This window comes from Neolamprologus brichardi, chromosome 11, assembly GCF_056152115.1.
Source record: "Neolamprologus brichardi isolate AB-2024 chromosome 11, ASM5615211v1, whole genome shotgun sequence".
Lineage (NCBI taxonomy): Eukaryota > Metazoa > Chordata > Actinopteri > Cichliformes > Cichlidae > Neolamprologus > Neolamprologus brichardi.
In genome coordinates this window covers 17,175,972-17,187,079 of record NC_142114.1, presented here as the reverse complement: position 1 = coordinate 17,187,079, position 11,108 = coordinate 17,175,972, and the positions used below count along the sequence as shown (strand labels likewise).

General features: G+C 42.6%; 2 protein-coding genes across 2 annotated transcripts; both read left to right on the top strand.

Annotated features, from left to right (window-relative positions):
• Positions 1–427: 427 nt before the first annotated feature.
• On the top strand, positions 428–3,193 carry zgc:174888 (uncharacterized). The gene is made up of 5 exons (XM_006802964.3): positions 428–941; positions 1,324–1,430; positions 1,547–1,618; positions 1,915–2,061; positions 2,192–3,193. Exons 1-5 carry the CDS (start codon positions 929–931, stop codon positions 2,525–2,527), a joined length of 675 nt encoding a protein of 224 aa, XP_006803027.2. The 5' UTR covers positions 428–928; the 3' UTR covers positions 2,528–3,193.
• Positions 3,194–4,372: 1,179 nt separating this feature from the next.
• Positions 4,373–11,056, top strand: grwd1 (glutamate-rich WD repeat containing 1). Its single transcript, XM_006802965.3, has 7 exons — positions 4,373–4,626; positions 4,717–4,834; positions 7,795–7,957; positions 8,055–8,265; positions 8,775–8,920; positions 9,570–9,761; positions 10,380–11,056. Exons 1-7 carry the CDS (start codon positions 4,410–4,412, stop codon positions 10,686–10,688), a joined length of 1,356 nt encoding a protein of 451 aa, XP_006803028.2. The 5' UTR covers positions 4,373–4,409; the 3' UTR covers positions 10,689–11,056.
• Positions 11,057–11,108: the final 52 nt, after the last annotated feature.

Below are 11,108 nucleotides of genomic sequence, written 5' to 3'. Positions count from 1 at the left end.
TGACTTGCATCTTCTGGCAATTCAGTGTTGCAATCTTTCTCGTTAGCTCTTCGAGGAATGTAATGAATGTGATCCTTATTTCTAAAAGAAACTGACTGTTAATGGATGACTTAATGGGATGATACTGCGCACTGACTTACGGGACAGAGACTGATAGAATCAACAGGCAGAGAGGTGTGGGGAAGAATCCAAATGAAAAACATATGCTCTGACTGCATAACTAAGCCTCTTCGGCCCTGGTTGGGAGCGGGAGGATGGGGGTGGGAGCGGGAGGATGGGGGTGGGGGGTGGGGGGTGTTGGGGAATGTGGGAAGCAGAAGGGAGGGAGACGGGTCAGTCAATAGTGAGGTAAAACGTGTGCCTGTGGGAGTGGCCGACGCATAAAGGGAGAATTGAGCGGAGCACTTTCACTTTGAGCTGTGCCTGTGTCTGAGTAGGATACAGAGGGATAGGGAGAAATCCAGGGGAAGAGGTCAGCTCTGGCACTTTATTCATTAACCACTTTTAAGGGACGGAGACAGAGTGGCTTAAGGTCAGGAAAATTCTAGGTCAGTAGTGAGAAAGAGAAAGGAGAAAAGATTTAGAAAGGAAAATAGAAAACAAGGCTTTCAAAGTGAAAGGCTGCATCCACCCTGGCTTCAAGTGGGAAAACCCAAAGTGAGAGAGCATGTCGATGTGAGGTGACAAGTGGGGCATGTGCATGGAAAGTACCAAAGGACCCTAAGTAAAGAGAAGGGGATGATCTCAGGGATGTGAACAGGAAGACTAAATATCAAGCAGTGACGAAGAAGAGACAGAAGCTTGCTCTTTCAAAGACCTGTAAAAAAACCACAGGAGGAAGCTTCGCCTTTTACAGAGTGACAGTGAAGCTTGCCTGCAGAGTCACTGCTGTCAACAAGAGAAATGGACATGCAGTCAAGATAAAACGATGACACTGCGAGGTGAGAAACTATTATTTTCATGTTAAATTTTTGTCTGTTTTTCACCCTTTTTAAATGTCTGTGGGATTATAGTGAAACAGCAGTCCTGGTTAATGCACAGTAAGATTTAAATGGTGAATCAAAGTTGATTTTTTTTGCGCCACTTTGAAACATTACAGCCGTTTCTGGTGCCCTAATTAAATTAGAGATGTTGCAATCGTAGCCCAGTGTTTCTTGCTGTTTTCTTTTTTTAAAAAAGAAAGAAATGGCTAATTTACACAGGAAATGATGTCATGTTCTTTTTAGTAGCTATGCAGTTTGAACAAGCTACAAACCACAGAAAGTTTCCAGCAATTATGTGACTTGTTTTCTGTGGCTTTCGCTCTTATCATGTCTCCAACAGTTCTACTGTTGCTGTCATTACTAACTGCCCCATGTGGTGGATGTGAGTTTGATCTGGAAGGTGTGAAAAATATCAAAGGGACCATCGATTCGAGTTCAGCAGGCTTTGTAAGTGAAACTCTCTTTACTTCGTTTCTAAATATTTACTTCTATGTCCATGTAGACCTGTGTGGTCCTTCTGGGTATCTGGCTTCTCATCTTTGCCTCTTTTCTCCCTCCTTCAGCGCACAGTGTTTCCTAAGGATTACTATGTGGTGCATCGATATACAAGACACATGCTCTGTAACACCGATCCGGTGAGTTGTTTATATAGGAAGTGCTCATATAGATCTTATATATTCTGTTCATTTTAACCTTCTCCTGAAGCCCACTTGGGTTTTTTTTTAAAGAGAATAATTACTTGCTTTTTTTCTTTGGTCGTCTTCCACTATAACAAGTCACATGCTCTGTTTAATAACAGTCTGTTGTCCCAAGTGGCCTCCAGCCTCTCTCGTAACACGGTTACTTGTGTGGCTCTTGCGGTGATTTGTCATGTGTTTTACGTGCTAGTCCTAATTTTGGGGTTGTTGTGTTGCTCCGTTTTTCCTCGCAGTGTTGCGTGTTCCCTGCTGCGTATGTCCTCCATAATTCTTGGCAAGTGCTCCTGACAAACCTCTGGGAGGAACACTTAAATCACTCTCTTGTTGTGGAACTTACACGGACACTGGATAAAATTATTAGCAAGAACAGAAACATGGAAGTACGTATTCTCTTTTTCTTGTCGTGACATTGCTCGCTTCAGTATCAAGTAGCTGTTTCAAACATGACTTTGTTAGTCAGAGTTGTTGCCTTGATAATACTGATCTTTCTTCCTTGTTTCCTTGCTGCAGATGTTTCGGGAGGAGACAGACTTATCCCAGTTCTCCTCGGTGTCTTCCTCTCCAGAAGAACTCCTAAAGTTAACATCAGAACTTTTTAGCCGGTGGATTCAAATTGGGTGCCCACCTTCAATAGAAACATGCACCCTGCCCAACTTGCCACCGTCTGTTGAAAGGAAGGACTACAGCCCATCAAGGGCCAGACTTTTAACCACTAGAGTGGTAGACAATATGGAATCTGGCAGGATTGTAGACACACCGCCACTGTCCAGTGGGGTTCCCCCAACATATTCTGCATTTGTTTGGAGCTCCTTATTATTAAGACTCTACTGGTGTTTGCTACCATAGTTGTCAAAAAAGGGTCTTTTTTATAGGCACTGATGACTGTTTTCTTAAGCTTTTGTCTTTGTGTTTCAGTGTGGTAAGCTTTGTGAAACTCAAGTGTTACATCTGATGCACAAAATTAGAGCAAACCACCAGTCTTGCCGTCCAACAGCGCTCTGTAAGAGGTGATATCGCAGATGTAATCCAATAGCATCACTATTTAGAGCAAGCTATCTATGGTTTATGTTCTTCTTGCTAATGGGCATTGCCTGCCACTGTTTACAAATGGATGTATATGTATTTACTTTTGTACAGAAAAATAAATTAAAGACATTTAGATATATGCATCGTTAGCTTTTGGTGTAACTTGCCAGTATCCAAAGTCTGTGTTATATTTATTACAGTATTTTGAATGTACATTTACAGTTAGGCTACTTAATTAAATGTGCTTAAGTGTTGGGATATACATATTTAAAAAAATTTTTTCATTTAAAGACACTTTTACGCCACATTTTAGAGGTAAATACTGTCATTTCTCTCCACATTTGTAAAAAATGATTATGCACTGTGGCACACTGAAAAACTCAACAGTTTATGAAGTTGTTAAAATCAGTGCACCGCCAATTACAGCTGTAATGCCTGCATAATGATACTGTAGCCTATAATCAGCACTAACTTATGATATTAATAAAACTACAGTTGCAGAGCAATCACAGGTACAATTCTTGCCAAGTTTGCATTGGTAACTTTGCAGTGTGGTACTGCTATTTGCAGCAGCAACGTATTTAATCAGTCGGAGTTATATGTTTACAGTTTTGTCCCTGCTGCTTTTAAGAGATTACGTTTTGTGTTTAATCTTGCATTCCAACTGCAAGAGTCTGCATTCGTGTGAACTCAACCGTAGATTCTCTTGTAAAGAGGCAGCCTTTGTGTGCAAACTCTTCAAATATATTCTGCAGCTTTAGTTTAAAAATTTTTTTAAAAAAATAAATAAATAAAAAGTTTAAGAGATCAGTTGCAGATGACAGAGGAATGTCCGGGATGTTATGGCTCTTGTCAAAGACCTCGATGAGTAATAAAAGAGCACTTGTCTCTACTTGTACTCAGCTACACGTGAAAGAAACACCTTTGTCCTGACAGAACCCCCCGAGTAGTTTCACAATCTCTTAAATGTATATGTGAGTGTTTGTTAAAAGAGCAGAGAAGGTTTCAAGAGAATCTCTGCCATAATTTTAATAATGAAATTCAAACACAAATGTAAAAAGAAAGAAAGAAAGAAAGAAAGAAAGAAAGAAAGAAACACGTGCTTAGACAAACGTGTATAAGAGAAATTGCCCAAGTATTCTTATGAATTTAGCATAGCAGCTTTTATGGCAGTTTCCCAACACCCTGATAGAATCAGTGCAAAACTATCTATAAATTATTGCCAGTGAGTAGCTGTGAGTCAAAGCCTGACTTCCCATTAGTGGTGCAGGGGCTGCTGAGCCCCGTCAGTACCAGGCTGTGCTGCGTAAGATGTAGTACAGCACATTCAAATAAATCTCATAAAATCACACAATCATGACTCAGAGGTGAAGACTCTTTACTGATCGGTGCATGGACACGATCCCAAATGTTCTTAAGCAAAAGGCTAATTATCTTTCAGGGAGGAAACCGAACATTTACATGTAGCTAACGCTAACAGTGTCCACGCTAATAATGTTCACGTGATCCTCTGGGCTTACAGTGTGAGACAAACAATTGCAAGCCTGGTCTTTCCTGGCAACAGGGGCTCTTTTGCCAAAGAGGTCAGCTGAATTCCCGTAAACAGGGAGAGAGGGGCGCCACTGGTGAGGAGGGTGAGCGGCGTTTAAACCACGTGGCCGCTGCCTGCACCGGAAGTACGCCACACCGTGCCTCTGCCAAGATGTCTGCGCCCGGTGAGCACGCCGTGGAGGAAAACGAGATGGAGGAGATGGACGAAGCGGGCAGCGATGAGGACGAAGGGGTGGAAATGGAAGAGGAAGGGGCAGAGGGAGAGGAGGAGAAGAAAGTGTACGTGCCCGGGATCGAGCCGCTTGAGCCCGGGGAGGAGCTGGAGATGGACCGCTCCGCGTACCGCATGTATCACGAGTGCCAGACAGGCAAGTTAAAGTCATCATTACTCCCAGTGAAGTTCACGCTTCCACCATGTGGGATCTCTGGGCTTAAGTTATCTTGTTGTTTATGTTCAGGTGCTCCATGCCTGAGCTTCGACATCTTAAGGGATGGAGATGGAGACAGCAGGGAGCAGTTTCCCCTGTCCATGCTGCTCTGTGCGGGCACGCAGGCGGACACAGCTCTGAAAAACAGGTACAGGGCCACTGACCTTTAACCCACACCTTCATTACGGTCGGCACTCAGCATTTAATCCGGAAGCACCATTTTTAAAGGTCCTGCTCAATAACGCCGAATGTCCTGCACCTCCGTGTGTTTATTTTGGTCGTTTAAACTGGTGTCATTGGTTAGTTTCACAAATATATTTTAGAGTGATCTGTCATGTTTGGCCTGGAGTAATTTTATCCAGCTGACATTGTGCAAGAGGCAAGTTAAACCCATAAACTCCCCCCATCCCCCCATTTTTTAAATACATATTTATTCGTAGCAGAGGCATTCAGATGGCAGTTGCATAACAACATTTAGGCAAAGTTAAAATGAGCAAACACAGCACCAGAGGATAAAATAATGGCTTGCAAATATTATTTAAGAGCAAGACTAATTAAGTAAAGTGATTGCAAAAGGATATTTTTGAAATTTAACAAGAGCAAGTACAAAAACCATAAGCAGAGGGAAGCATTTTTGCAGTGGGACGTGTTCATTTTTGCGTGAGAGGTTGGACTGGACTGTTTTCCACTAATGCTAAAAAGCTTGGTTAGGAAGCTGCGTCCATTTGTGTGCAACCCTCCCAGACAAATATAATTCCTTATTATTACTAATTGGGTACTTTGAGCCGCTCCCTTTTCCCCAAGGGGTGTGAGTATGCATGCTGATTTGGTATAGCTTTTAGCCCGGATGCCCTGAGGTAACTTTCCAGTTTATCCAAGCTGGGGAATTGTGAGACCTGCAGGTTTAAATGTGTTTACTACTAATTTGTTCTAAATACTAGAATTTTTCTCCCTAAAAATGAAGCATACAGTTGTTGGACACTCCATACCACACAGCGGATTGTTCTATTAAAAATGTGCCAAAGGGCACGAACAAGTTTGGCACACAGCAGCTGGCTGCAGCTGCTTGATCCTGGCACAGCTGGGAGTCAGAGTTATGAAAAACATCCAAATGAAATCCAAGTTGGTGAGTTATTAAATTAACACACACTCCTCTACAGCTGTTATAATGGGAGAGATTGGCTGCAGAGACCAGGATGTAACCACGGTAGCTTCATGGCTGGATTTGGGCATTTTAATGCTTTGGCTAGCCTGAAGCGACTGTTTGAGCACCTGTAGTTTTTGGCACTTCCATGGTTTTGTTTTTTTAGCTGTGGAGGCTACAGAGACAGACACCTATTCATGCTCATATTCACACCCAGCTTTAAGTCACCAGTTAACTGTAAGCCGCTCGACTGTAGGAGAAAGTGAGCTAAAAGAAAACGCAGAGCGGCGCCACCCAGTCTGTTGGGAGGTTCAAATCCCTGAACCTCCTAGCCGTGAGGCCACAATTAATATTCCATTTTCTCCCTATTATTACTAGGACAGTTCACAGAATAAAGGCTGGCTTACTCTAATTTTAAAAGTCACATCACTGTAACGCAGCTAATCAGTAGCACAAAGTGAGCGCTTGGTCTGTTTACTCTGGAGTATTGAGTAGGGAGAGTTAAAGAGTTCAAAAAGCTGAAAGCAGGCATTAAGCTTCACCACATTAAGAAGCAACAGCAGCTCCACTCTGCTGCAGCCATGTGCCGAGCAGTAGAGCTGAACACCGGTATTTGTAGTTGCATTTTTATCCTAATTCATGGCAAAGTTGTCCTAAGACAATGAGTTTGTGTAACAGATTAAGTTGGTCATCTATAGTCTGACTATAGTTTGATCACAGTGTGGGATAAAAAAAAAACGTGTAGATGTTGTAGAAACTCTGTTCACTCACACTTTCTCATTCACACAACAATAAAAGAATACCAATGCCAGACACGGTGGGCCACAAGCCAGGTTACTGCAAGTGCTGATCCCAAGCTCGAATAAAGGCTGAGGGTTGCATCAGGAACGGCATTTGGCAAATCATATATGCAGATTATCAAGAGAGCTTTTTATGTACTGGCCCGGTCAAGGTCCGGGTTAATGACAGGCAGCTGGAGGAAATTGTGCTACTGTTGGGCAAAGAAAAAGGAGGAGGAGTAAGGAAGGTCTGCTTGAAGGCAATGAAAAAGAAGGAAAGGTACAAGCGAGGGTGCTAAACTGCCAGGCAGGAGGAAAAGAGGAAGACCACAGAAAAAGGTTCACGGATGTAGTGAAGGAGGACATGCAGACGGCTAATGAGACAGAGGAGGAAGCCAGAGATGGAGGCAGATGTGCTGTGGCGACCCCTAAAGGGAGCAGCTGAAAGAAAAAATAACCATAATTAACCTTAATAATAAGTAACAATAAGTAATACCTGTGAAAGATCCCTGCTTGGATGCCAGGAGGAGACACACATTCGTTCAGGTTCAAGACCTCTAATTAGATAACAGGATAGATGTTTTTACATTAGACCAGTATTGCAGGAGTAGTGGGCAAGATTTTAATTTCTTTAAATTTAAGACCTCCAACAACTTCATTCCTTATTTAAAAAGCTGCTTTGTGCAGGTGTCCCCAGCAGGTGTCCTTTCATCCAAAATCATCACATTATTGCCACGTTTCCATGTGTAGTAATGTTAAATTCCCCTTATTTTCCCATTTTTCCTGTTGTACATGTTTATTATTATTATTACCAAATGTGTTGCTTATAGCAGAGAAAAGCAAACTCTTTAATGTCTAAGGGAAGATTATTTTGGATGCTAACATTAAAGCATTGACTTTCTTCACTATAGACCACACCACAATGCTGTTTTTATTTGTTTGTTGGTTTAATTTTCCTGTGATGCACAGTTTCAGTTTTGTTCTTATGTCAGCTCTCGTACTCATCCCCTGAAAGGTCTCCTTTCGGTGGAGACTTCAATGGTCAATTAAAGGTTATTGGAAAATCTCAAGCACTCAAAGATGAAGCACACTGATGCAGGATAGTTTGATTTTTCTTTTTGGACCGGGGTATGTCCCAGAAATCAATGCCAATAAATTAACTGTTAATTAATTGTTTTTTGGCAGACTTTTGGTCATGCGCATGTATAATCTTCATGGAACAGAGAAGGACAAAGAGGAGGAAGAGAGCAGCGATGAGGAAAGTGATGAAGAGGAGGAGGATGAAGAAAAGAAACCACAGATGGAACTGGCCATGATGCCCCACTATGGGGGGATTAACAGAGTCAGGGTATGCAGACGTTTATAAGTAAATAAAATCAGTATCTTGTGCATCAGTTTTTCTTAATTCTCTGATGATTCGACTAATTTTGCTTCTTGGCGTCCAGGTGACTCAGGTTGGAGAGCAGTCATTAGCCGCTGTGTGGTCAGACAAGGGACAGGTGGAAATCTTTGATCTGCGATCCCAGCTGGAGGCCGTCCACAGTTCTGCTGCTATGGCTGCGTTCATCAAACAGCAGAAGGAGGCAGCAGCGCTCTTCAGTTTCTCAGGGCACATGACTGAAGGCTTTGCAATTGACTGGTCGCCTAAAGTTCCTGGTAAGTGAGGCTTATCCTGTAAGACTGCTATACAGATGTGAAAAAACAAAAGCAAAGCAAAACATGCATCCTTTCAGCTCACCCTGTGTGGCAACATTGTTTTGTGCAAGCAGCCAGGTCCCCGATTGCACCTGGACTACTTTGTTATCTGATTGACATGATAAAAACAGTCTCCACCTTGTGCGAGATATTTTTGTTCCCATGTTCTTAACACTGGTGTATACGTCAGAGAGTGATCAGCTACGATTAAAAACGTGCAGTAGTTCTAGTGCAAAGATGCCAGTGTGGACTTTTATAAGAATAATGCTGGAAGGAAATCCTTTTATGGGATGTGTTAGAATGAAAATCCACCTTAAAGTGCCGACAAAGAAGAACACAAGTTCCTCTTAAACATGTAAACGGGTTGTTTTTATTTGCATGTCTTTGAAAGCTGCGATTGACTGAGATAAAGAATTGCATAGATGTCTGTCAAAGATTAAAATGTTAATAGTTTTGTGTTTTGTTGGCAGGTCGGCTTGTCAGCGGGGACTGCAAGAAAAACATCCACGTGTGGGAGCCGCGGGAGGGGGGGACTTCCTGGCAGATTGACCAGCGACCTTTCAGCTCCCACACAAAGTCTGTGGAAGATCTGCAGTGGTCGCCTACAGAAGCTACAGTATGTTTGTACACCAGCGGTGACGTAGTGGCACAAACTTTGGCAGATTGTGCTCGCTCGCTTGTTGCACCCTTAACCGCAGCGGTAACATTAGTAGGAGTGGCTGTTCTGAATCTTAAGAATTGTGATGTCTATACATTTCTAAGTATCTTCCACTGAGGTTAAGTCCCTGGTGATGTGTGGGTAATTCTTTGAAAAAATTGGGTGCGGTCACGGAGCAGAATTGTGGAAACTTGCTGTTAAATGGCACGTGGTAAAAATAGAATATGGTAACACTTGCTGTGTGGCACCACAGAGTTGTGACATAACAAATTACAGCCCAAACTATGTAAATTACGCGAGTCTTAGCGCAGCAGTTAGTCACCAAACCAGTTTGTGACATGTCGATATTCATCCTATAAGACTGGGTGTTTGCATTTATGAAAGTATTCTTTATTTATTTTTTGAATCTCAGGGATTTTCAACTTGTACAGTCTTGTCTAAAACTTCTTGCTGCAGTAAGGATCATTAAGCATGCAAAGCCCACCAGAGCCCTCCCCTAGTAAATTCTTAAGAAGAAATAGTTCCTTGTTTGGGAAGGCTGTTGGATCTTATTGTGTTAATAGTTATTGTAAAGTAAACTTAAAGTATCTGGACTCTCTTTTACCAGGTTTTTGCATCTTGTTCAGTGGATCAGTCTATTCGGATCTGGGACATCCGCGCCCCGCCCAATTCAATGCTCTCAGCCAATGAAGCTCACTCATCGGACATCAATGTAATCAGCTGGAACAGGAGCGAACCATTCCTCCTGTCAGGAGGGGACGATGGACTCCTGAAAGTGTGGGATCTGCGACAGTTTAAGGTACAAAAGAATAAATGGAGGCAATACATCTAAAGATAATTATGCAAGTCTAATTAAACACACATTGCACTCACAATAACAGAGCTATTATCAGTGTGCCAACATGTCACTGTGACCCACGATTAGTGTTAAATGGAAAACAATCTTTAGGCTTGTGCCGTCAGATTGTCTCACCTCTTAGTGTTCCTGCCCCACCTAATATTAGTTGTACAGTTGAGTAATAATAATAGCTTTAGCTGTTGCCTCCCTTCTAAATCAGGAAACTATTTTAATATATTTGGTGAAAAAACATTTACATGATTTATTACAGAGAGCTGAATGAGACTTTCACAGCACACGAAGTCCTAGTTGCACCGTATGAGCGACATATTTAACCCTTTCCCCCATAATGACGAGTTTAGACACCTCTGTGTACATCGGTAAAAACATGAGCACAGATCACCCTTCTGATGCACACCCAGTCCTTTTGTTCTTCAAGCAGGCCTGAAGCATGACAGTAACTGCTCGGGTCACAAAAAAGCTTCAGTGGTTGCTCCTAGTATGTTTTCAGAGTGAAACCCCACTGAGCTGAAACTGTATGAACAGCTGTCACACCTCACTGCTCTCCTGTTCCTGTAGACCGGGCGTCCCGTGGCCAACTTCAAGCAGCACAGCGCTCCCATCACCTCGGTGGAGTGGAACCCCGTGGACTCCAGCGTGTTCGCCGCCTCGGGCGCCGATGACATCGTCAGCCAGTGGGATCTGTCTGTGGAGTCGTGCGACGTGGGCGCCAGGGTGGAGGCGGTCAGGGACCTTCCCCCTCAGCTGCTGTTCCTGCATCAGGGTCAGTCTGAGATCAAGGAGATCCACTGGCACCCGCAGATGCCGGGCATGATGGTCTCCACGGCTCTGTCGGGATTCAACGTGTTCAGGACGATATCCGTGTAGCGTTTGTGCGTTTTAGAGACAAATGGATAGTTTTGCATTTACATGACTGATACATGTGTAACAAGCACTAAGAAGCTTGTAATGTATATAAATAAGCTGTGTATGTAATAATTCAGCTTTTTGACATTTATTTTCCAACAAAGGCACCACATTATGGTCCCGTTTAACTTTCAGCCTGTATGTTTACAGACTTTTGAACTTTTTTAGGCATCACCTGCATGCTTAAAATACAGTTTTGATAACTTGACTGCTCTGTCATTTACTTTTTGAATTGCTAAAGGAAAAAGTGAGTTACCTGTCAAACATCTCTAACCTTTAATATAAATGGAATCATTATGAAAATGATAAAATAAAACACTTTTATTTCAGTATTAATGTGTGTGAAATTTCACTCTCACCAGCAGCTACCTGCTATAGTTG